The following is a 27,323-nucleotide window of genomic DNA, read 5'->3' as shown; positions in this document are numbered from 1 at the left end:
GAAGCAGAATTCAAAGTTAGTCAATGTTTATGGAGTGAGATAAGTGCAGTAGTAACTTTCACAGATAGACAACTGATCTATAATCTATTTATCTTATCTTGAGACTAGTCATAGAATCATTGAATATTCGGGTTGGAAGGGACCTCAGGAGGTCATCTAGTCCAACCCCCTGCTCAAAGCAGGACCAATCCCCAATTTTTGCCCCAGATCCCAAATGGCCCCCTCAAGGATTGAACTCACAATCCTGGGTTTAGCAGGCCAATGCTCAAACCACTGAGCTATCTCTCCCATCAATCTTTGTCTGTGGAGTGTGGTGGAGGTTCAGCTTGCCCCCTGTGGCTCAGGAGGGTGGAGGTGTGGGGTGCTGGGCTCCGGTGCACCTGGAGGGCAGATCGGGCGGAGCAGGGCCTGTGGTTTCCGTTCCGCGTTGCTTGGTGCTGGGTCATTGCACAATCCCCAGCCACGCCGCACAGCGCGCCCGAGAGGGAGTGGAGGGATCAGGCAGATGATCCAGTACCAGGGGGGAGAGGATATATGGTTGTGGGGAGGGAAGGCCTTGGGCTGCACTGGAGGAGTACAGAGCAGGGGTGACACTCCAAAAACCTGCAGCAGAGGGATGGACAGATGGAGAGGGATAGAAGAGGCAGCGAGCCTAACATCTAAAAGGGGAGTGGGGTCGAGTGATTAGAGTGGTGGTGGGGGTGGGGGGGGGAAAGAGGGGCAAGCCAGGACTCCTGGGTTCTCTCCCTGGCTCTGACTCTCTTGTGTAATCCCTCAGCAGTTACCCAACCCGCCAGTGTGTGGGAGCGAGGGGGTGGGGCCGGGTTGCAATGTGTGGGATGGCCTGGGAGATCCGCTAAGAAAGATGCTTCCGGTGGGTTGTGTGTGGAGGTCACTGCCCGCTGCTGGATAGACTCCTCTAGATCAGAGCCATGGGCCCCTCTAGCCCAGTCTCGGCCTGGGTCAGACCCTGGGAGGCCATCCTCACCTGTTGCCACGGCTATGTCTATTGGTCTCCTGGAATGGTCCATTCCCATGGGTAGCAGTCCAGTGGCAGTGAGTTCCACAGGCCTTGGCACATGCTGCATGGGGCGGGAGGTCCTTGTGTTGGGAGCAGTGGGAGTGAACTCTGTGCGGTTATGTCTCTGAGCAAGATTGTGAATATTCCAGTGTGGGGGGCGGTGATTGTCCCTCTCTTTTGGGGGTGGGCTAGCGTGTGCCCTGGGTGTGTCGGGGCACAGACATCTCCCTAGGGCCAGCTTGGATGATTTCCCATCACGAACCGTCACCATGCTGGTTCCCCCACACGCGTGTGGGCAGTGACGGGCAGGGAGGGGAACAGATGTGATGGATTCGGAAGGAAGCACTTCGGGAAAATCAGTCAAGGGCCTGAGCAGAGGTGGGACACAGACACAGTTACCCCTGCAGCACCCAGGGAGGGGAGTGGGGTCTAGTGGTCACAGCGGGGTGGGGGCCGAGCGCCAGGACCCCTGGGTTCTCTCCCTGGCTCTGGGAGCAGAGCGGGGTCTAGAGGTTAGAACAGGGGGACTGGGATCCAGGACCCCTGGGATCCATAGTGGCAGCTGTTTTTTCCTGTGTCTCCCTCCCTAGAGATCCCAGCCCAGCCCCCTAGTGGAATGTGAACGGGAGGGAGATTGCCCTGCCACTTCAGAGTCATGATTCGAGCCCCTCCCGCCCGGGGCTCTGACATCACGGAAGCACCCCCCATCACGCCCCAGCCCAAGTCAGAAAGTAGGAGCCCCTCCCCCCATGCGGAAGAAACTAGTGGGTTTCTTGGGGGTCTTTGGCAGAGGTGTCCAGAGGGGCTGGACATCCACCAGACCCCACCCTCCCCATGGCTGCAAGGAGAGACCCCCCTGCACCCTCCTGGACAGTCCCCTGCTAAGAGGGGCCCAGGGCACCCAGAGAGGGTCAGGAGGTGAGATGGGGCTGTGGTGGCAGGGAGGGGGCAGAACTGGGGGCTGGTGCTGGGTCGGGGGCAGGCTACACGAGGGAAAAATCTGCGGCTTTGTTAAATATTTCCCAAGGCTGTGGCTGGATACAGGTTTTTGGAATGACTTTAGGGAAATATTTTGTTTCCAGACAGACTACAGATACCAAACGATGGTACTAAGATGCTCCCCCTGCGCCCATTACCCCAGGGTCCGAGCCTCTTCCCAACCTGCAGGGTAGTTCTCCTCCCAGGCTCCTGCGAGGGTGGGAAGCGCCACCAGCCCCATTTCCTGGATGGGAGAACTGAGGCCCAGAGAGACTGAGTGATGTGCCTGAGGGCACCCAGCAAGTGTGGGGCAGAACAGGGGTCTGGGACTGGATTCTTTTTCTTCAGGAAGTTTCTGCCCTCCTGTCACGGAGTCCCCGGGCGATGCTCTGGAACTACTCCCTACGAAGCCAGTCAGGACTCTGGGGAAGTCTCCTTTCTGTGAACAGACTGTCTCCAGGAGACACAGCTCACACAACTTCCACCTTCCTGGGTCTGACCTTGGAGCATTCAGCATCCTCTGCCCCTCCGTGCACTTCCCACAGCGAGTCCGCCCAGGCATGGGTGCCCCAGCATCTCTCCCATTCCTTGGTGGGAGTTACACCAGGCCCTTCCAGTTTCTCGCCCTCCCTTAGGTCGGAGGTGGTCGATAGCACTCGCATGCCACATGTGGGAAGATTTATGCGGCCCGTGCCTTTTGCCACCCCAAAACCCCCAGGGATCAAACTGGGATCGGGTCTTCTCCCAGTGCTCTAGTCTGGAAGGCTGCAATTCAGGCTCTCTTGGTTAAGAGTCCCCATCTTGACCTGGGCCACATACTGTTCACTTACAGAACTAGCATGGAGACATTCCTTTTCTCAACAACCTTGTCTCCCCAACAAGCTGGCCAAACACAGCCACTTGGTTAGAGGACTGTTTAACTTTCTTAACAGCTTTCACTCCATCTGAGACCTTCTCAAAGCTATCCACACTGGATCTTTCAACAGGAAAGTCAGTGGCTTCATTCACAACAGAAAATTTCTGGCTGTTAGGAACTGAAACTTTCTTGATTAAAAAGAAAAGGAGTACTTGTGGCACCTTAGAGACTAACCAATTTATTTGAGCATGAGCTTTCGTGAGCTACAGCTCACTTCATCGGATGCTTGATTAAATCACTTTCACACCCTTCAGTTGCAGTAAACTGCTTGCAAAGACTCCATGAGGATCCCTTTCCCTAGGGGCTTTTCTATGCAACAATTCACCCTTCACAGAAATTCTGCCCTTACCCTCTTCACCTAGGGCTTGCTCTAGAGGAACACTTTCCTGAGCAACAACAGACTCTTTCTGGGTCTCACTTACATCCAGAATTACCTCTGGCCCATCAGGCGGATTCCTACACAATCCCCTTTCAGGTAAACTGACAGACTTCCTAGATAAAAGGTTAGAAGCATTCTCCTTCCCTTTGCCACACACAAGCTCAGGAATCTTTTCCTTCTTGCTACAGGTTTCCACACCCTTAGTAGGTAACACAATCAAATCATCTTTCTGCTCTCCTTGTGCCCTGGTTAGGATCTCACTCTGTTTAGACAGAGTTGCTGCACCCTTTCCCAGCCACACACTAGCAACTGGCAAAATACAAGCTCCAGAATTGTCTGGTCTCTGGGATTTTGCATAGACACTAACTGGATGCGACCTAGTTACAGGGCCATTCTCCCTAGCAGACACAAACTTAGGACCATTCCCTTCCTGGGCTTTAGTTGAATCCAGCACCAACTCTGAGACAACTGCACTATTCTCAACCATCACAGGCTGAAAGGCCCCTTCTGTCTGCTCCACAGACAAAGAAGAGCCCGAGACACATTCTCCTTTACCAGACACACAGCTTGGGATTTCATTCCCCTTGTCGCAGACACAGGGCTGTTCACAGACAACTGCTTGGAGACCGGGGTAGCTCCCTCCATAGGCAAGTCAATACCCCTGACAGACACAGGCACATTTCCTCCACCCAGGTAACAGGTAAGGTATAGGGACACTCTCTTCCTTTGTCATTTCTTCTCCTGCTTCCTAAATTACAATTAGATGGGGAACTTCATTTTCATTACATTGTTTTCACTAGTAGTACTGTGTGTGGTGGTGTTGGGTTTTTTTTTTTTTCCAGTGACAAAAGTGGAGGTAAACACGGTATGTATTAAGTTTAGGAGTGAGGAATCAGCAGAATATCAGAAAAGCTTAAAGAAAGATCATTATCAAATTCAGACAAAAGAAAACTGCTGTTGCAAGTTGATGCCATTCTTTTGGTGCTTTTGTATTTTAATGGTTTTGATAAATTTCTGCTGCTGTTTAAGCAGCCTAAATTATTCTCCCTTCAGTTCTGTTTTCTTTTGCCTTTCTTTTTTTGTCTGGAAAACACAGTGGAATCTAGTAGGACAGGAGGCAGCTCATTCACTGTTTTGTGGCTCTGTCACTGGCCATTGTCCCTCTGGCTCAGTTCATGTCACTTTTTGTGTGGAGTAAGAAAAATGCCCATTTAACTTTTTTTTTTTTTTTTAAAACTCAGACACTCTGGCATTGCTTTAACTTTGAAGAATAAGCAGTATTAAACAAGTGAACATTTTCAGTGGATGCATGGATGATTTAGTTGGGGATTGGACCTGCTTTGAGCAAGGGGTTGGACTAGATGACCTCCTGAGGTCCCTTCCAGCCCTGATATTCTGTGATTCACTGGAGTTCCCACCAAATAATCCATTTGTGCCTTGTAATTTCCCTTTTGGAGTTGTGTTTACAGTAGTTTAACTTGCACTCTTGTTAGGTTGAATTAACTTGTTTACAGAGTAAGTGCTATGGCTGGGTGCAAAATAGTCTTTTATTTGCATTCTAGTCTTTAGTTTCAATTTTTTTCTTATGTACTTGTAAAATCGCAAGATACTATATGAGTCTGATTGGTGCATCTCAAAGATTCCTGATCAAACAAGAGAAAATTAAAATGGCTCCTTGGAGAGAGTGTGCATTTTCATCAGCTGTGGAATTAAATGTCATATTCTTGCACTTGAATACGACAGAGATGTTATACCCAGTGGAAGTAATGTTTTGAGCAACTTGTTCTGCTGTTGCTAGAATCTTGTCTGTTTGTATGGCTGATTTAACTCTCTTCCTTACTACATCACTCTTCCATTATAAATAAGGGTACTTAGATTTTGTGGACATTTTGTTACAAGAGCAAAATGTAGCTCTTCACTAATAAAGGCAAACAGGAGAAATGTGTGGGATGTTTCAAAAACAGCCTACATTACTTTCTCCTCAACTAACAGTTTGTTTATTTTTACATTTATACAATACCACATCTTAGTTACTCTTATTTTTCACATAGCAATTGACTATATAACTATAATAAAGTGTATTTTTAAATAGAAGATCTATTATAATATATCTTTGCAATGAAGATCTATTTATCTTAACATACTTCCTTTCTGTTTTAGGCATCTATTAGCAAGCTAAAAGTGACTGAACCATGGCTCAGTTTCCATCACCTTTTGGGGGTAAGATTTTTGTAGTTTGATTTTGTTTTGTTTTTAAATCAGAAAAATTACATTCCTTTCCAAATGCATTCTAGATAGTAATGTCTGAGAGACCAATTCACGTAATGTTTAGCCATCTGCTCTTCTGGCACTCTAAGGTGTGACAAAGTGGGTTTTTCCTCCTTATTATGTTGTATGTGAGCCTATGTGAGTCTTACTGTTTTGCATGAATACTGTGTGTACCTCAGTTTTCCTGTGTATTGCACCAATGCCTAGGTGGTGGGAATAAGTGTGTGACTTCTGCTGAGACTCTCGGGGGCAGGTGAGGTGGCTCTAGCTGCTTGCATGTAAGCAATAGATGGTGCCCTTCGTAACCCGAGACCCAGGAGGGGGATGCGACCAGGTGACACTTTGCCTGGGAAGCGAGACAAAGACCAGGAGGACGGGCCAACAGATGTGTCAGAGGTCAGCTGGGCAGTCTGTGGTTGCGGACTCAGAGGGGGGATGGACTTCAAGTAGGAAAGGAGTCAGGCAGGATTGGAAAAGAACTGTCCCCAGGGGCAAGAAGCCCTCCATCCTGCCCCCAATCTCCTAATGGGATCAACACTAGATGGGCAGCATGCTAGCTGGAAGATCACGCCTGAGTCTCAATAGCCCCCACTAGTGGCTCTCAACCTTTCCAGACTATAGTACTGTACTCCTTTCAGGAGTCTGATTTGTCTTGTGTACCCCCAGGTTTCACCTCACTTAAAAACTACTTGCTTACAAAATCAGACATAAATATACAAAAGTGTCACAGCCCACTATTACTGAAAAACTGCTTACATTCTCATTTTTACCATATAATTCTAAAATAAATCAATTGGAGTATAAATATTGTACTTACATTTCAGTGTATAGAGCAGTATAAACAAGTCATTGTCTGTGAAATTTTAGTTTGTACTGACTTAGCTAGTGGTTTTTATGTAGCCTCTTGTAAAACTAGGCAAATACCTAGATGGATTCATGTGCCCCCAGGGGTACACATACCCCTGGTTGAGAACCACTGGCCCACTGACACCCCTATAGTTACACCTCTGACTGTGGAGCTCAGCTGCATCCCCCCTCTGCTTTCATATAGATTGCAGATGGAGGGCACTGAAAACTGTCAACACCAGCTTCCTCCCACTGCCATCTGTATAAAAACCCATCTATCAACCCCTTCCTTCCACTCATGGACCCCTACACATATGCCAGGCTGAGACCTCCAGGGCTAGTCTTAAACTCTGGACTATACTGTTTGTGTCCTGTCACAAGATAGATAAACTGTTTTATGAACAAGTTCTGTTGAAATAATGTTTGGACCATGTTTATATGAAGTTCTTAAACAGGTGTACATAGTCCTTGAGAATTAGGCATATTTAATTGGGAGTTTTCTTCTCTTGCAGTCTGATCATTTTGTCAATTACATTTTCTGTTTCAAAAAGTAAGTCTGGAACTTAGTGCTCTTTCGCTTTTTGATGAATGAAACTAAACGATTATCTTTTAGTGTATCTTTTACTGTCTGACAACGTACCTTTAAAAAAAAACACCACCACCACCACCGATTTGTTAAAAGCTTTAAAGTACTGGCCCAGGTAAACTTAGGCAATGATGTAAAAATAAAGAACAAGATCTAGACAACTTGTTTTTGCAAGTCTGTATCTTTAATGTCCTTTTCAGGAGAACTCTATTTTGTTAGCATTAGATGTCTTTGCTTTCCTGAGATTCTGGCCAGCAGTAGTTAGTTATTACTGCTTCAGCAGAGCTAATAAACGTTATATGCTCCTGGAAGTGTTGAAAGACAGTGTTGTATTATCGATTCAAAAATTATGAAGACCAACCTTAGGTGCAGTATTGTGTAATAGTATCTTAAATTCTTCAAGTGAGAGATGAAGTGTTGTAGTGTTGCTGTAAGTATAAGGAAAAGTAACCTAGAGGACAAAAGAAAGAGAAACAAATGCCAAAGTGGTTCAACTAGACAGTGGAAGTAGATTCTGCACATCCGTAGTGAAATCTGGAGAAGGCATTCTTAATGTCACTGTATTGTTTAAAAAATTAAAAGTAGTTTAATGTGAAACTTACTAAATATTGAACTACAAACTTTAAATATGCTCTGGAGGATCCAAATAGTACAAAATACTCCTACATGTATGCATTTCTCATTCACTCAGGAGTATAGTGTGGGTGCTCTCTTCCTACCTTGTGCTGCTTTGTTGCATATTTTATGTCCTCTTGCATGTTCACATCCTTCCTGGATGAACACCTGGCATTCATTTCTAGTTCTGTGATGGTACAAACCCATTTAGTGCACGACTGTTGACGGCTTGTGACACCTCTTCACTGTTTGGTTTAGAAGAGACTGCATCATGTGCTGCGCTGCATGTGCTATTTGAGTGGGATTAGTTTCTTAAATAAGCAAAACCACATGAACTTTCCATGTTTTCTGTCTTTCATTAAATAGACATCTTTTAAATGTTGTGATCACAAATTGCATTACATGTTGTGTGATATTTTAGGTTATAAAATTGCTGAAGCATTGTTCAGAAGTTCATTTCAGTCTTGGTGGTTTGTTATGGTAAGACTGTACATATGGCTGCCTATTTAAGGATATGTATGAATGCAACTGTAGACGAGTTGGATTTGAGATTATTTTTAATCTATTCTAATACTTAAATTTTCATAGGCAAATTAATTCTGCTAGTACCACCAAGTCACAGGGTTAAAATGTTAAAACTTTGTGTATTGAAGACTTGAGGGGGGAAAAGTAGTGTCTCTTTTATGTACTTGTTTCTGACTTCTATATTTTCTTTCTACACCAGGCAACCTGGATATCTGGGCCATAACTGTGGAAGAGAGAGCTAAACATGATCAGCAGTTCCATAGTCTGAAACCAACATCTGGATTTATCACTGGTAATTAGATAGTTTTCACATCCAATTCCATTTAATAATATCTAGAATTCATAGTCAATAAATATGTACAAAAATTCATGGGAAAAATGCAGGCAAGATTTTATTCATACTGTATTTCAACTCTCTTGTATCTTTCTGTCACATCAACTCCATCCCTTTTTGAATATTGCTGAAAACCTTGTATCTTCTCCCTGGTCTATACCGCTTGATTTTTCTCTTGTCATTCTTGAAGTCAGTCCTGGTTCTCTAAAGCATTGCTACTCTATCTTGTAGAACTGCTTGTTACTACACAATAATCATTGTCATAGACTCAGAACCACAGAATCATAGTGTGATGACTTGATGTCACTTCAGTTTGGTGACTGGCACCATTGCGATACCTTGTCATGTTGATTGATCAGTATATGCAAAAGACAGTCTAATTGTAAGTTGCACCTTTTTAAAGAAAATCTGTTTAACAATTTAGTTAAACCAGTGCAAACCTCTGTATGGACAGCCTTTTATATCTGTTTACAAGTGGCTTATATCAGTTTAGCTTGTGAGGATTAAGCAATAAATCCACACACATGGCTTACACAGGTCTTTTAAACCACTGCAGATTTGGCTTAATGCCACAGAGTGATATCAAGATCTTGTTCTGTGGCTGCTTGGTGGCTCTGTTTGGATCTTCCCTTTCTCACTGCAGCTACACGTGGAAAAAGAGAATGGAGGGTGATGTGTTGCCTCCCTTGCTATCTACCTGTTAGGAGGCATTCAAGAGTCTGATCAAACCTGTGGTCTTGAGCGTCTCATCTGTGGTCCTAAAGAGCCACATGTTCCTCTCCTGGCACAGGTTGATTATTGCTGCCCCTCATATGACATTGTGCAAAAATCTGGTGTGGTTCTGGGTGTAACTTAATTTTGTAAAAAAATTGATAAGTAATACTACTTGTAGTCTTTCTACTCCTTTCCTTCATAGATTATAAAATTTCCTTTTCAGGGACCTAATCCTACTGCACCTAATCCTAATGTGCTGTCTTGTCTTTCCCATCCTTACTCACCTACCTTTACCAACCTGGGCTGAAAATGGGAAATTACCTCAAAAAATTTGTTATTGCGTTTCTCAATGGCTAATTAGTCTCAAATGATAACTGAAGAGTCCCTTACTCAGTTTGTGTTGACTGGTCTGTATTGTACCTTAAATACCCATGAAAAAATTGAATGTTTTATGTTTGTATTGATGGGAAATAGTGTTTCCTGTGGAGAAAGTGTGTGCTTCCTTGATTTCACTAGGCAGATGACTCCAACAAAGAAAGAGCTTTTAAACATGGATTGGGCAGCAGGAACCATATGTTTCCTATTGTCCATCTCCATAGATATTCCTGGAAAATGTTAATGTCAAGTTAACTTAAAATGGAAGCAACTGGTGCAAATTTAAATATTAAGGCATGGGGTGGATATCTCCCCACTAGATACCCTTGATTCACCAGTACCTAAAATTAATCTGTAGTATTGCTTGTAGCTAGCTAAGTGATAAACTGAATTTAAATAATATTCTGTATTATATCATGTTACAATATATGCCTTTTAATGTTGCTCTCTTTTGAATGTTTTGTGTTGTAATTTAACTTTTAGCTCTGTCTTCTCCTGGGTATTATTAGCAGTCTTTTTGAAATGATGCCTTACTAATTTATTTTACAGGTGATCAAGCTAGAAGCTTTTTTTTCCAATCTGGGTTACCTCAACCGGTGTTAGCACAAATATGGCAAGTATATTAAAAAAAAATCTTCAACTATATTGGAGCAAGGAATTCAATTACACAACCTTTACACTTAACATGCTGCTATTTAAAATCACTTGCTTTGCTCAGCCTATAGTCTAAAAGTCAACAAGACAAAAGTCTTTGTTGCTATGATCCAGCTGTGAATTTTTTTTAAAGTTACTAATATATTTAGTATGCCTCTTGCTGGAGGTGGCCATCTTATTGAAAAGTGATATTTGTAACCAAGCGGTGGTTTGGTAAGAAATGTAAGAAGAGACCATATAAAATGTTTCCAGCTTTGTTATTAATATAGTCATAAAATGCAACAATTAGTTTTTTTTTTAAATACTTAAGATACTAGATATACTAATGGGACTGTTAAACCAGACCTGCACAATTGTCATAACATTTATAATCTGCATAAAATCTACTCTCATCATAGTTCAGTGATAATGGAGTTTAAGGTGGGAGAGGAGGAACAATGATTTTTTTTATTTCTGGGTGAGTGAACAAATTTGCAAAGCTGTGTTAAACTGCTAATAAACCCATTTGGAAACTGGCATCTAGTTTCTTCATGTAGGGCTTTCAAATTGCTACTGTTCCAAAACATATGAAACTTCGACTCAGAAATGCTAATTTTAATGAAAATCTTGAAGAAAATATATTTTCTTGCTAATTGACTTTCCTTCGAAACTGAGCAAAATGAATGTGATTTTTTCCTTTGCACAGTGCACTGGCAGTGGGGGGTGGGGAGAGGAGGGATCACTGTGTTGACATGGTATCTACACAGATGAAAGTTAACATTAACCAGTAAATACAATGCGTTGTTTTCCATGGTGTCTCCTTATTGCAGCCACTCTTATACTAGTAGAAATGTCTCCGTATTCCATTCCCTTAGGGAAAAGAGTGGCTCTCTATGAAAAAGGAGAGTCATCTTGCAAGAAGACAGCTGCTTTGGAAATGAGTATCTGCCCTCTTGCTGCTTTATGACAAGGCTTGAAAGAGAGGGTGTGTGGGTGTTCTTTTGTTTCATTTTTGGTCTTCGAAATATAAGGCAAATCACATTTGGCCTTATTTTGCTGGAAGACTTGTTGAAGGTTTCAAGTGTCCATTTAAAATTTCTCTCCTCTTAATTAAAGAGGATGGAATCTTTAGTCTTAAGACATTCTTTCTCTAAAACTGTTCACTAGGCATTCGTTTTAAATGTGTTGTTAAAACTAAACAGTTGTAAATAGTCTGAGGGCCTGTCGAAATAAACATTCAGTGCGAAGAAAGCTAGGGTGTAAATCTATCTGTGTGGACCCTGCTACTGTGAATTCAAAAGTTCTCTCATGTGCATTGACCTACTCCTGTTTCAAAGCTGAGTAGATCAAAGTGCACTGGGCAACTTTTAGTGCACAGTAACAAGGTCCACAGGAACAGCTGGTGCCTGGCACTCTTGTGTGCTTTAAATTTGCTGTGCATTTAGCTGTTCGTCTAGATATACCCTGACTAAAAATCTCTTCCCCTCTGAGTTATTTAAACTTTGTCTATTGAGAGATTATCATTCCACTAGCTCTGTAGTTATAGAGACTAGACCTGATTTTTGTAACTTACAAAAAACAAGAAGCAGAAATAAAACTTTAATATATTAAGGCACCTCTCTAAATCATAAGGTAAGGGGGAACCCTTTTTTCTTCTTCGAGAGGTGTCCCTGTGGATGCTCCACTGTAAGTGTTAGTGTGCTCCTACACCGTTGTTTGGAGATTTTTACAGCAGTACCCATATTGGCCGCGCATGCACAGAGCCTGCCTCACATACCAGTCTTGACTTAATAGTGTCCATGCGCAGCTGAACTCCTCAGTTCCCTCTCTACCATCCCCGGCCAGAGTCAGACCTACAGTAGACTCATTAAAACTTTCTCTCCGTCTACATCCTTTTTTCCCTTAGTTTAGCATTCTACTTACTAGATATGTTCATCCCTTAAAAAAAAAAAAAAAATTTGTTCCCGCTTGTTCCTCTCAGCCTCCAGCGGACACTAATATGCCTGGCTCCCCAGGATTTAAGCAGTGCACTATGTGCAGGGATGCCATCCCTATCTCGGATGGTCACTCCCAGTGTATAAAATGCCTGGGGGAGTCCCTCATTCTTCAAAAATGTGCCTATTGTTCCAAATTAAAATCCAAGTCACATAAAGACAGAGAACTCTGCCTGAAAATGATTCTTGGGCAGAAGTCACTCGGACCTGCTTCTGACCCAGGTATAGACTCCTCAGTGAATCACAGCCCTCCCGCCTCCAAAAAGGACAAAAGAGAAAACGCCCGCCTAATTACCCAGAAGGGAAACATTGCAAGCAAAAAGGTTGCCGAGCAGGTCTATTTCTTCTATGCAGACCTTCTCTCAGCTCAGCACCTTTGATGTGCTGGGTTCCTCCGGCATCACACTAATCCCACCTCTGGCTGCGGCGACAGCACAAGCTCTTGGTGCCGAGGCTTCCGACTTCCAATTGCCTGCCTCTCTCATGGCACCGTTCGGCACTGCAATGGACACGGTGCCAGCACAGAGGAACAGACCCGGGCTGCGCTTACCTCCCCGGCACCACCAACCTCAGCACATGCATTGAGCACTACGGTGTAGAGAACGTCAGTGCCGAACAACCCTCCAGTGCTGCAGGCACTCCTAACAGAGGGGTTTCCTCTCACACAGGCTCTCCGGCACTGCAGTTGATTCATTTACCAGACCTGCATGTGTCACCTAACCTACAGTCACCTCTACTTGACACCTTTTTTTTTTCCCGGACATTCACATGTGGTCCGGATAGCTGTCTCCTGCTGTATCTCCCTTTTCTAGTGATGAGGATGCCATAGTGCAGGGAGACTTTTCACCATACCAGTTCTCCCAGTCAGACCCAAATCAGCACTGGTCACACAAAATCTAGGTCTTTGTTCATCAAAGACCTTCCTCCCTGGTATACGAACCCATGGATGGCACCACCTATGCCCTTTCCCAGTCAGTGGCAATACTGAGGTCCATGGGCAACATATAAGCGATCCCACTATGATAGCCAAGAAGCCAGAAATAGGAACAATACCACCTCGCCGCCACCAGTGCATACAGCTACAAATGAGACAAAAACAACAAGCTGTTACTCCACACTTCGATGAACATGCTATACATGCTTTCCCAACCCTTCTGGAGTCCATATCCACACAGGAGGAGGCTATACTGGCTGCCCCACCAACACTGTCGGATGATTTCTTAAAATTTCAAGATCTCTTCAAAAGAGTCGCCAATGAGTTGAGGATTAATCTAGAGGAAGTTTCTGAAAACCAGTATGGGTTGACTGACATTCTGCAACCTACCTCCACATCCAAGATTGCCTTACCTATAAATTCAGCCATTATGGATCCCGCCAAAACCATATGGCAGACACCAGCTACTAGCACACCTACCTGTAAGCGAGCTGACAGGAAATATTTTATTCCTTCCAAAGGGTTGGAGTTCTTTTTTACTCACATAGCCAAACTCATTGGTAGTAGAGGCAGCTAGCCACAAGAACAAACACCAATTTGCCCGTTCTACCCCAACTGTTAAAGACAGTAAAAGGCTGGACCTGCTTGATCGTAAAGTGTATGCTTCGTCCACATTACAATTCCGGATATCTAATTATTCTGTCTCTGAGGGACAAATCATCTCCTGTGCCTCACTACAAGCTGTGCTTGATGTTGCTAATACAGCTGCATGGTCCACTGCTACAGCAGTCATGATGCGTCGAGCTTCATGGCTTTCATAGTCGTCTTTTCTCCACGCTGTTCAGAATACCAACGAAGATCTCCCTTTTGGTGGTGGAAAACTATTTGCCAGTAACACCAACAACGTACTTCACTCCATGAAGGACTCGAGAGTGACATTACAGTCTCTCTGTATCCAAACCTCTGTGTCGGGTTCCCTCCCCACTCTGAACTCTGGGGTACAGATGTGGGGACCTGCATGAAAGACCCCCTAAGCTTATTTCTATCATCTTAGGTTAAAAACTTCCCCAAGGCACAAATCCTTCCTTGTCCTTGGATGGGTACTGCTGCCACCACCACGTGAGGTAGACAAAGATTCAGGAAAAGGACCACTTGGAGTTCCTGTTTCCCCAAAATATTCCCCCAAACCCCTTCACCTCCTTTCCTGGGGAGGCTTGAGAATAATGTACCAACCAATAAGTAAGGTGAGCATAGACCAGACCCTTGGGTTTTTAGGACACTAAAAACCGGTCAGACACCCTGCAAAATAGGAGGAGACAATATAGATACCAACCTTATCAATGTCCATGCTACCTGACGTATACTCAACAAAGTCATAGACCATATGAACAACAACATCAGCGACCAAGATGTTACAGCGACCATTGCTGTAACAATTCATCGGCTCCATGTCAGCCCCCTCCCACAAATAAGCAAATTTGAAGATGTGGTTGAGGATATAGAAAACATCATCCCTACTTCAGTGCCTATTCCCTTTCTATCTTTGCCCCCCAGCCCCCTCCACCCTGTCCTTTTTCAGGGACCCCTCTCACTAACAACTGCTCCGCCAAGAGGTGCATCACCTCTTCCAATTAGGAACAGTGGAACCAGTGCCCGACCAACACAGAGGAAAAGGGTTGTACTCCCATTACTTTCAACAGAAAAGAAAACTGGGGGATGGCGACCCATTCTTGACCTCAGATGCCTCAACAAATGCATTATTTTAAAAAAAAAAACCACCTCAAAATGGTGACTCTTGCAACCATAATCCCAGCACTGAAGCAGGGAGATTGGTTTGCAGACCTCGCCCTGCAGGGCGCTTATGTTCATGTGACCATACATACTGCCCATAGACATTTTATTCGCTTTGTTCTGGGCTCACAACACTACCAGTACAGGGTCCTACCTTTCGGCCTCTCGCCTGCGCCTCATGTCTTTTCCAAACTCCTCGCAGTTGTAACACCTCATCTCAAAAGGCATGGAATCATAATTTTTACTTGCCTCGACAACTATCTTTTCAAAGCCAGGACCCTCCAAGAAGCCATTCAGTCCACACAACAGACAATCCAATGTTTCCATGCTCTTGGCCTGCAAATGAACAAAGAAAATCTACACTCACACCCACCCCACAACTGGAGTTCATAGCAACACATTTCAACTCGCATAAAAGAATAGCACCTCTCCCACTCCACCTTCTCAACGCCATCAACAGTCCACAGGTGACTGCAAGAGATTGCCTACAACTCCTAGGCCACATGGCCTCTTGCACTTTTGTTGTCAGGAACGCTCGCCTCTTCATGAGGTGTTTCCGAAGTTGGATGACCACTGCCTACAGACTGAATGTCCAATGTTCTTCAGAGTCAAGGACACCCTCCACTGGTGGACATTGCCTCACAACCTTTGCTCCGGGGTCCCCTTTCTGCAGGACGTCCCACCAGTTACCATAACTACGGACGCATTCCTTATGAGATAGGGAGTACACATGCCCCACGTAACCGGGCGCAGACTCACCGGCGGCGCCTCTTGCTGGTCGCCTCAGGGAATTAGCGTTCCAGCCTCCGGAGCGCCCTCTTCAGTGTCTCGCCTTGCTGCTGGTTCCCGTGTCCCTCCCAGGACCCCGGTGCCCCTTTCACTGGGTGCTGCCCCCTGGCAGTACCCCACAGTTCTGGGTCTTCCCCTCCCAGAGGAACCCCCAACCCACTATCCCTACCTTGCCTTAGTTGTAGACTCCTGCCAGTCTCCAGCTAGCCCCCACGCCCTGGGGCAGACTGCAGTATGAGCCACTCATCACAGGCAAGGTTGGGTTTGGACCTGCTGCCTCTGTCTAATCTTGGGCTGTTCCCTGCAACCCCAGTACCTGTTGGACCTAATGCTAGGCTACAGCCTGGGGCTCTCCTGCCTGGAGTTCCCCCAGCTCCTCAGGCCCTTCCCCAGCCCTGCTCCAATCTAGGTATTCTGCTTAGGTCCCTGCAGCCAGGTCCTTCGCTCTCAGAAGCTAGAGAGAGTGTCTCTTCTGCTCCTGGCTTCCCTGGCTTTTATAAGGCCCACTGGGTCTGTTAGGGGCATGGCCCCCAGCTGCAGCTGCTCTGCCAATCAGCCCAGCCCTTCCCCTGGATCAGCCATCTCCCAGGGCTATCTTAAACCCCTCTGGGCCAGAGCGGGTGTCCACCCCGCTACACCCCCCCTAAACCCTCACGCCTGGGGGAAGGGGGGCCTCTTGGCCAGGGCTCCCCAGAACTAGCCCTCCAGGGTCGCCCCTCCAGGCTCACACACCTTCTCTCTGAGGCCTCCCAGGCCCGGGAGATCTCCCGGACCTGGGTCTCCACCCTCTGGCGGGCCCGTTCCGCAGCCTCAAGTCACATCCTTAATTCCGGGTCCCCCAGAGTCTCTTCTGTCTCTGTATTGATCCCCACTATTCCCTGTCCTACCCCAACCTGGGTCCCGGCCTCCTGCTGGGCCTAGTCCGTTTGGGTTTCCCTGTCACAGACCTCCCTGGTGATGGTCTGGGTCCCGCCTGCTCGCAGCTCTTCCCCTGCCCCAGCCCTCTCCCAGGGCTATCTTAGACCCCTCTGGGCCTGAGCAGGTGTCCACCCCGCTACACCCCAATACACTGTCCAGGGGCTTTCGTCTCCTGCCGAGAAGTCCCTTCACATCAACGTCTAGATCTCTGAACGCTATGCAATGCCTGCCTCCAATTTCTTCCCTTCATACAAAACCAACGAGTCAGGATAATGACTGACAACATTGCCTGCATGTTCTATGTAAACAGGCAAGGGGTGGGGTGTGTGATGCCATTCCCTTTCTACAGAAACGATGAAACGGTGGAACTCGTGTCTCAGACACAATGTCTGAATATCAGCTGCATACTTACCTGGCTCTCTCAATACCACCACAGATGACCTCAGCAGAAGATTTCCCACAGACAACGAATGGGAACTAAACGAGGATATAGTACTAGACATATTTCACACATGGGAATACCCAACCACAGACCTTTTCACAACTGCAGCAAATAAGATATGCCCAACATTTTGTTCCAGAGCGGAACTAGGCAAACACTCCTCAGGGGATGCGTTCATGTTCCCATGGAACACCGACCTAACATATGCATTTCCCCGATACCACTCATACACAAAGTACTGATAAAAATACGAACAGACCAAGCCAGGGTCATAACGATTGCCCCAACATGACCCAGACAGGCATGGTACTCTTTCCTTGTCAAGATGGTGCTTTCTGCACCCATCCCACTACCCCCTGCCCGAATCTCTTGTCCCAACAACACGGTCTACTACTCCAACCCAGTTTAACCACGTTATACCTCAAGGTTTGGCTCCTTCATGGTTCTCTCATGCCGAGCAAACTTTCTCGGAGCAGGTTCAAAATGTACTCCTTCATAGCACAACAAATTCTATATGCACCACCTACCTTCATAACTGGACAAGATTTACACAGTGGTGGGCTGCCACAGAAACCGCTCCTTTTTTCCGTGCCTCTCCCACTAATCCTCAACTATCTGTTAGAGATTAAACTTTCTGGATTCTCCCTGAGTTCCATCAAAGTCCATTTGGCCGCAGTTACAATGTTCCATGGTGCCACCAACAGTAGGCTTATCTTTGCTCACCCCATTACTAAGCGATTCCTTAAGGGACCCCAAACCCTATACCCAGACATCAAATGGCTTAATCCACCTTGGAACCTTCTCCTAGTCTTAAACTTAACATGCCTAATCCAAAAACCATTTGAACCATTAGCGACATGTTCCCCCTACATCTCTCTATGAAAACTGTATTTCTAGTAGCAATTACCTCTGCAAAATGCACAGGAGAAATTGCAGCACTCATGGCTGATCCACCATCCACCATATTTTTTAAGCACAAAGTCACCCTGTGCTTACTCCCCAGAATTCTACCAAAGGTGCACTCATCTTTCCACGTCAATGAGCCTATCCATCTCCCTACCTTTTTCCATAACCACATACAAATTCCTTTGGATCTACAATGCACACTTTAGACCTGCGCAGAGCTTTGTCCTTCTACTTGGACAGGGTTAAAACCTTTAGGCATTCCGACAAGCTATTCGTCCCCATTGCAGAATGCTCTAAGGGCTCATCAGTCTCTAACCAGACTTTCCAACTGGGTTTCGAGTTGCATTTGGCTCTATCAATTACAGAATATGACTCCCCCTACTTTTATCAGGACTCGCTCCACCAGATCCATGGCAGCCTCAGTGGCCTTTCTACGTAATGTCGCCCTTAAGGACATTTTCAGAGCTGCCATTTGGGCTTCTGAAAATACGTTTGCAAAACATTATGCTCTTACACAGGGACCCATCACTGATACACGTGTGGGCAGAGCTGTTCTATCTACTGCATTTCTTCCAGATCTGAAGTCCCTACCTCCTTGAGAGATACTGCTTTTCAGTCACCTACAGTGGAACACCCACAGGGGAAGAAGGAGAAGAAAAGTTACTCACCTGTGCAGTAACTAACTGTTCTTCGAGATGAGTGTCCCTGTGGGTGCTCCACTCTCCACCCTCCTCCCCTCTACGTCGGAGCTGGGACGGCCTCCGTTGTAGAGAAGCAACTGAGGAGTTTGGCCGCGCATGCACACTATTAAGACTGGTGTGTGAGGCAGGCTCCGCGCATGTGTGGCTGATATGGGTACTGCTGTAAAAATCTCCGAACAGGGGCGCACCCACAGGTGACTCATCTCAAAGAACGTCAGTTACTGCACAGGTGAGTAACCACCTCTTGGTCACTTCTTAATTAAGTGGAGTCTGCATTTTAGGTTAGATAAGCTAATTTGCATCTAATTCCAAGGAAGGAACAGTGAATAAGAGGGTGGGATCACAATAGCTAGAGCAAGAATACCACTTGAAGAAGAACTTCCCTCCCCATTAGCCTCTTTGGATGAAGCTAAGTAAATATCTGACTGTAGATAGTCTAGCACAGATTACTGCTGTTTTACAAAAATCCTAGGAGTTAAAAAGGAACTCTAAGTGGCTCTTTCCACAGAAACTGAAAGCATGCTTAAAAATCTGATAGTTTCCTTTGTCATCAGTTGAAGCATAATTGTGTGTAAATAGACAAGTTCTCAGCCAGATCTTTGGCCTGTAATGCAATGGCAAGAAGGCAATTATATTAACAGCCACAATAGTTGTTCAAAGCAATCTGAGATGTAAAGAAACAAGAAATTTTGACCTACCCCGATTTGAGGGGTAGGATACTCCAAAGGACATCTTTGTGTGGTGGATTAAACGATCAGTAGCATGGTTCCCAAAGGTCTTGTGTTAGCTTCAAATCTTTGTGCTTATTCATGTGGATCCATTGTCACTTTTAGGTCTGAGAGACTTTCGGCTTCCATGGAGGAAGAGTGTACAGCACTTAAATAGGAAAAGCTTCAGGAGGTGTCACAAGATCTATTTAGTGGATTCATCTGCCTCAGTCTTTAGCCCAAGTGCTCTGTACGCTGTTTCAGACTATAGGTCCAGATCTTTATATGTGGGAAGAAAACTATTTACAACCTTAGTTCTCTATCTGTATTCTCTATTTCCCAGTCTAGTTGGAGTTCACCACTGACAATACCCTCAGTTTGCTAGGACTGTCATTTTTTATGAAGTTTACAGAATCTATAGGAAAAAGTTAAAACAATAAGCAACTTAAGGCCCCCAGTGCTGCAAATGTGTATCTTTACTTGTGTATCTTTACTTGCCGCAGGGGCGGATTTACCAGTAAACACAGGGTGCCCTGGCACGGGGCCCCCCAACAACAGGGGGCCCCAGGGCCAGGCACTCAGGCAGCTCAGCACCAGCACACACATACACCCCTCCCGCGGGGGGGCGCTGGGCAGGGGAGCAGGAAGGAAGGCTCCCTTGCAGCCTCAAGGGAGCAGGCGGGTGGTGTGGGTGGCAGGAGTGCCGCAAACGCGGAAGGACTCAGGAGGAGCACAGGGCGGCCGCGCAGCCAGCCGGAGAGAAGCGGCACTTTGACGGGGAAAGCGCTGCTTCTCTCTGGCTGCTGGCTGTGTGGCTGCCCCTGCTCCTTCTGAGTCCTCCGCCCATGTTCGCAGGGCTGGATTCCGAAAGGGGCTTTAGAGCTGCAGCCTGGGGCCCCCTTAGCCAAAGGCCCTGCAGCCCCTGCGTTCCAGGATACCCTGCCTGCAGGGGACGGCCCCCAGAATTGTGGCCATGGGGGTGATGCCGCACTGCGCGGAGCCACCTGTACCCCCCCTGCAGCAAACAGGAGCTGCCCCAGGTAAGTGCTCTGCACTCCCTGCCAGCCTCCTCCCCCACCCTGAGCCTCCTCCCCCACCCTAAGTATCGCCCAGACCCTGCACCCTCAGCCCTGAGCCCCAGGAGGAGAATGGAGAAAAAAAGAATGAAAAACGGGGTTGGAGGGGAGATAAGTGAAACTGCTCCCCCCACAGTTGGGGGCCCCAGAAATGAAGCTGAGCACAGGGCCCCACTAACTCTAGATCCACCACTGACATGCCTAATTATTTCCAAGGTCTTCAGTAGGGCTACTTGCTTGAGGGAAAGTTTTGCATATGATAATGTTGGCAGGATTGGGACCTAACTCATTAACTTGTTAGATTCGTGGCTCCAAAAACCAAGTCTGATGTAATGCAAAGTCACATCTGCTTTTATAGATTCTTTTGTTAGCTAAGGAAGCATTGTCTGGGGAAGTACAGCTATGAGGCAGGAATTGCTGAGGGTTTGGCCTTGTTGACTGATAGTTCCGACAGCCTTCAGATCTGTTACAGGAGGAGTAATGCATTTTAGAATTGTCAAAAAGATATCATTTCATAATTTTAAAAAAATTTGGCTTGCATATTTTTAAAAATATCTTCAAGTATGATTTTAAAAGGTGTAGTTCTCTTTTAAATTTGGTGAAAATTGGATTGCTATTTTGAGTAATGAAAAATCTGTTTTCACTAAAATAGAATGTCAGGAAAAGCTACCTCGTTGAAATGGTGTTTAAATATTTTCTGCCCAACAGAGCTATTCTGAAAATATTTTGAAGTTGCAGTAATTTGTTTTTAGACGTGAGACTACACGAAGGCTGTATTATAAAATTTAAAATTCAGTTCTTAACAAAACATCTGTGAGCATGTTGGGACTTTTCTAGCGCAAGGCCGAGGAACTGCTATGGTTTATCATGACAATTCCTCTGCTGATCTACTTTTTTCAGGCTTTGTTGTCTGTCAAGCCAGTAATCTATAAAGTGTCTAAATAGTCTTTGAAATGGGACCGTAATGATTCAGAAGGCAAGAACTATTTTTAACTGGGCCATAATCTGGATTTCTTCCAAAACCCACAATCCCTCCTGAAATCCTCCACCCAGTCCCCTTATCTCTAGCTTAGTTTAAACTAGTACTGGAAATAACCAGTGCAAGCTGCTGCTTATTATATTCAGAATTCTATTTCTGCAGCGAACATTAAAATAGTTGGTAGATTTACCCTCTTCTGACACCTGCTTTCCTTCTAATAGTCTCAAATTTGTGGAAGCTAGAAGAATGATGGGAAAATATGATGGTAGGGCAGACCCTGGGATTTTACTATTTAATGTATACAGTAGTTTAGTGACACTGAAGACTCAGTTCCTGCTGTTGTGTTTGGGTTTCATAGTTTAGGATGAATATGGGAATTTAAGGCTAGATTTAATCCAGATCTTCAGTTGCAGTAGAACTTCCTGGCTGGAGTGTGTGGCATTCTAAAAATAACCTTTAGAAAGATATTTTTATAGTTTAATAAGCCATGCTCTAAGCAGCACACATCCTGCCTGCCCAATCCTTGCCCTCACCATCAATCTCACAGATGGCAATATTGCAGAGATTCCACGGCAAGGTATGGGAAAGATGGTAGTGCTGCTTCTACCAAAGTGTAGGCGGGGAGAGATTCATGAGAAGAGGACCCCTTTTGCACCTAGATTTTGGGGGTCTGATTCAGCCTTTTGCAATTATCCAAGTAAAAATATCTACAGTTATGAACACAGGCACATTTTATAGATATAATAAATCTGTAATCAATTTACTGTTCTATGGTGGTTTCCAGCCAGGTCTCAAATAAATGAATTAATGTACATTAAGTTCTTCCTAATTTTGTTATAACCGGATACTTGTGTTTTGTGGAACAGTGAAATGTAGGTGGTAGTTACTGTCAGCTACTCACAGCACAAGGCAATGTTTACACAAAAGTAGCATTGTAAACTCAGAGTATGTGGTTAGATTCTCTTAAAGTGATAAGAAACATGAAGTTTCTCTGTTAATTGAAAAGAGCCTTTCAGAGATACAAAAGCTTAGCTTTGTATTTCTGCTAGCACACTGTAATCATTTAAATGTGTGTAAATAATGCAGCGTTGTAGTTGTACTTCATTTTCCTGAAATTTGTGTGAAGTTGAATAAAGTAGCAAAACTGTTGAACTACAGCAAATGAGTAGAATAGCAGGAAAGACATTAACTAGAGATGAAAGATTTTTTTTTTGACTAAATGGGTAGATAGGAGTTTTCTCATTCAATGAACATAATGGGAAGTGTGCATATCTTGCTTCTGATTATTATTAATTGCACATAGAAGGAAACTATGTAGAGTAAAAATGTATTGCCCAAAATGTGGGAAACTACTAATGGAATAATACCACCTAGCTAGGTATAATGCTTTCCATTAGTAGATCTCAAAGTGCTTTCAAAGGAGATCATTATCATGTAATGTCTGAATGAACCAGTCACATACAATGTGATGATACTTAATAGTATTCTCATGGTCAGGTGTGTGGCAGATTGAGGAGCTCTTCCTACTTTTAATAGCCGAAAACCTCCTGGAGTAGTTTGTAAATAAAAGTTGATTATGTAGTTGTAGAAGCCTTCTGGGCAGAACAAATAAGCACTGTTACAAAGGCATTTGCTTAAATATCTCCCCCCCCACAGCTATTGTACCACTATATCCCAGCATCAGAAATCACTTAATTGCCTGATCTGACAGTGCCAATTGGATGGACTCAGCAGAACTGACTTCTACATATGAAAAGTGAGAGATATGTTTAGTGGGGAAAACACCAGTTGCTCAGAGTGTGATCAAAGAAATCTGTCAGAGTAGCTTTCTTCAGGCAGTCTTTCTCTGATTGATATTTATGGTTAACCACCTGAGACCACATATACTAACCCCCGCCCCCCCACCCCCCCCACACCAGTTACAACTTGGGGTCTGAATAAAGGATGACTAAACCCTGAAGAAAACTTTAATCAGAATAAACATGCTTTTCCTTTGAGTATTCTTGTAGACTGAGTGGCCTTTTTATTTGCCTTCAAAAGGTCTGGTGTTCTTTTTGTAAACTTTGTAATTTTGTAAATTTAACTTAAATATTTGTTACTGCATTCCATCATCTTTAATACTTAGCAATTTATAAGTAAGTTACTACACCTATGGTATTCATGTCTTCCTTTCACTCAAATGCAAAAGCACTGGAGGGCAAGTTATAGCCTTTAAATCTCTGGATTCCTGGGTAGAAATTCTGACAGATCAGATGCCTTTGACCTCAACCTTAGTGTCTGTGAACATTTCAAAGTCACCATGTAACTTGGTATAATTTTGATTTTCTTTCTAATCAAGCATCTTAGGAGTTGAACATGACTGCTATAGGTCAGGATCAAGGTGCATTGGTTGAGCTATGTCAGTCTGAAAAAGTAAATAAGCACATTGGTGAGAGACTTCTAACAAACTGGGTCTTCCATTACAAGAGCTGGATGATACTGGGGACAGCAAGAGAATTCAACATGTTGTATAATAGCATCTCTCTTGGTGGTATCCTCTCCAGCCACTGGGAAATGTCCACTCTGATCTTCTTGTCGAAACTTAAACTATGCATTTCTTCAACAAAGGAATGATATTTTAGTTCAGTACAGCAGTTGTGGGGTAATATGCACAAGGCTGAAGTCTAAAAGTAATTCGCTATTTGAAAGGTTTCAGAGTAACAGCCGTGTTAGTCTGTATTCGCAAAAAGAAAAGGAGTACTTGTGGCACCTTAGAGACTAACCAATTTATTTGAGCATAAGCTTTTGTGAGCTACAGCTCACTTCATCGGATGCATACTGTGGAAAATACAGAAGATGTTTGTTTTTATACACACAAATCATGGAAAAAATGGGTGTTTACCACTACAAAAGGTTTTCTCTCCCCCCACCCCACTCTCCTGCTGGTAATAGCTTCGCTGCTCATCTGGTCCACTCTCCGCAATGGTACCTGTGGAGAGAAGATGAAAGCGGTTAGTTACCTGTCCGTGTTGCTGGAACCCGGACATTCCCCCTTCTTCTTCTGGAGGTCACATGTTGCCAAGCTTCTTCACTGGCCTCTTGGCTCTGCTGTGCAACCTGCTCTAAATCTTTAGAGCTTTGTGCCCGTAGAAGCATATCCTGACTTTTGTCCAGAAAATCCTCTGTTTCTCGTATGCAACGCAGGGTCGTTATCTGTTGCTCCAGACCTTCAATCTTCTCTTTCAATATGGAGACCAGCTTGCACTTTGTACAGACAAAGTTGCTTCTGTCCTGTGGAAGAAAGACAAACATGGCACATCCAGTGCAGGTCACAACAGCTGAATCCCCCCTTCCATATCACCTTCCCACTGTGAGCTTCCTCAGAGAAGTTGGCAAGATGTAAGCCTCACTGGGCTCACTCCAGGCGAACTCCCAGGCAAACTCCTGTTGTGTGCTGCTCTGCTGTTCCCCGCTGCTCCGCCACCACTCAGCTGGTTCGCGAAGCTCTGGCTATTTTTAAACAGCCAGGCTTCCCTGAAACAGACAACCCCAGTGCCTGCCCCCTGCAGGCTACCAGCCAATCAGGCACTCACTCAGGCTCTCACACTGCCCTCCCAGCAAACACACACTCGGATACTCACCAATCCCAGGCAAACTCCTGCTGTGTGCTGCTCTGCTGTTCCCCGCTGCTCAGCCGCCGCTCAGCAGGTTCGCGAAGCTCTGGTCCACTCTCCGCAATGGTACCCGTGGAGAGAACATGAAAGCGGTTAGTTACCTTCTGCGGAAGTTCTGCGGAAAAGGACCTAGGGGTGACAGTGGACAAGAAGCTGGATATGAGTCAGCAGTGTGCCCTTCTTGCCAAGAAGGCCAATGGCATTTTGGGATGTATAAGTAGGGGCATAGCGAGCAGATCGAGGGACGTGATCGTCCCCCTCTATTTGACATTAGTGAGGCCTCATCTGGAGTACTGTGTCCAGTTTTGGGCCCCACACTTCAAGAAGGATGTGGATAAATTGGAGAGAGTCCAGCGAAGGGCAACAAAAATGATTAGGGGTCTGGAACACATGACTTATGAGGAGAGGCTGAGGGAACTGGGATTGTTTAGCCTGCGGAAGAGAAGAATGAGGGGGGATTTGATAGCTGCTTTCAACTACCTGAGAGGTGGTTCCAGAGAGGATGGTTCTAGACTATTCTCAGTGGTAGAAGAGGACAGGACAAGGAGTAATGGTCTCAAGTTGCAGTGGGGGAGGTTTAGGTTGGATATTAGGAAAAACTTTTTCACTAGGAGGGTGGTGAAACACTGGAATGCGTTACCTAGGGAGGTGGTAGAATCTCCTTCCTTAGAAGTTTTTAAGGTCAGGCTTGACAAAGCCCTGGCTGGGATGATTTAATTGGGGATTGGTCCCGCCTTGAGCAGGGGGTTGGACTAGATGACCTCCGGAGGTATCTTCCAACCCTGATATTATGTGATTCTATGTAAAGTGATCACTCTCCTTACAATGTGTATGATAATCAAGGTGGGCCATTTCCAGCACAAATCCAGGTTTTCTCCCCCCCAACACTCTCCTCCCACTCTCCTGTTGGTAATAGCTTTTCTAAAGTGATCACTCTCCTTACAATGACAGGTTTCAGAGTAACAGCCGTGTTAGTCTGTATTCGCAAAAAGAAAAGGAGTACTTGTGGCACCTTAGAGACTAACCAATTTATTTGAGCATGAGCTTTCGTGAGCTACAGCTCACTTCATCGGATGCATACCGTGGAAACTGCAGCAGACTTTATATACACACAGAGAACATGAAACAATACCTCCTCCCACCCCACTCTCCTGCTGGTAATAGCTTATCTAAAGTGATCATCTAGTTGGGCTATTTCCAGCACAAATCCAGGTTTTCTCACCCTCCACCCCCCCCACACACACAAACTCACTCTCCTGCTGGTAATAGCCCATCCAAAGTGACAACTCTCTACACAATGTGCATGATAATCAAGTTGGGCCATTTCCAGCACAAATCCAGGTTCTCTCACCCCCCTCCAAAAAACACACACACAAACTCACTCTCCTGCTGGTAATAGCTCATCCAAAGTGACCACTCTCCCTACAATGTGCATGGTAATCAAGGTGGGCCATTTCCAGCACAAATCCAGGCTTTCTCACCCCCCCCCTTTTTTTTTCCCCGGGGACACACACACACAAACTCACTCTCCTGCTGGCAATAGCTCATCCAAACTGACCACTCTCCAAGTTTAAATCCAAGTTTAACCAGAACGTCGGGGGGGGTGGTAGGAAAAAACAAGAGGAAATAGGCTACCTTGCATAATGACTTAGCCACTCCCAGTCTCTATTTAAGCCTAAATTAATAGTATGCAATTTGCAAATGAATTCCAATTCAGCAGTTTCTCGCTGGAGTCTGGATTTGAAGTTTTTTTGTTTTAAGATAGCAACCTTCATGTCTGTGATTGCGTGACCAGAGAGATTGAAGTGTTCTCCGACTGGTTTATGAATGTTATAATTCTTGACATCTGATTTGTGTCCATTTATTCTTTTACGTAGAGACTGTCCAGTTTGACCAATGTACATGGCAGAGGGGCATTGCTGGCACATGATGGCATATATCACGTTGGTGGATGTGCAGGTGAACAAGCCTCTGATAGTGTGGCTGATGGTATTAGGCCCTGTGATGGTGTCCCCTGAATAGATATGTGGGCACAATTGGCAACGGGCTTTGTTGCAAGGATAAGTTCCTGTGTTAGTGGTTCTGTTGTGTGGTATGTGGTTGTTGGTGAGTATTTGCTTCAGGTTGCGGGGCTGTCTGTAGGCAAGGACTGGCCTGTCTCCCAAGATTTGTGAGAGTGTTGGGTCATCCTTTAGGATAGGTTGTAGATCCTTAATAATGCGTTGGAGGGGTTTTAGTTGGGG

At 45.1% G+C, this 27,323-nt stretch overlaps 1 protein-coding gene across 9 annotated transcripts in view; it reads left to right on the top strand.

Annotated features, from left to right (window-relative positions):
- Positions 1 to 27,323, top strand: part of ITSN1 (intersectin 1) — a 222,775-nt gene that overhangs the window by 35,002 nt on the left and 160,450 nt on the right. For 8 of the 9 annotated variants that reach the window (XM_073361520.2, XM_073361526.2, XM_073361539.2 and 5 more), the window contains 3 exons: positions 5,455 to 5,514; positions 8,334 to 8,426; positions 10,107 to 10,170. The exons of the other annotated variant lie outside the window; for it this stretch is intronic. In XM_073361520.2, coding sequence (XP_073217621.1) covers positions 5,487 to 5,514; positions 8,334 to 8,426; positions 10,107 to 10,170 — 185 coding nt within the window. In that variant the 5' untranslated portion in view covers positions 5,455 to 5,486. The remainder of the gene's footprint in view (positions 1 to 5,454; positions 5,515 to 8,333; positions 8,427 to 10,106; positions 10,171 to 27,323) is intronic. 9 annotated transcript variants of the gene reach the window in all.

The sequence above is a fragment of the Lepidochelys kempii genome, chromosome 1 (genome assembly GCF_965140285.1).
Source record: "Lepidochelys kempii isolate rLepKem1 chromosome 1, rLepKem1.hap1, whole genome shotgun sequence".
Lineage (NCBI taxonomy): Eukaryota > Metazoa > Chordata > Testudines > Cheloniidae > Lepidochelys > Lepidochelys kempii.
Note: the sequence above shows the minus strand (reverse complement) of the source record. Positions and strands in the feature narration are given on the sequence as shown.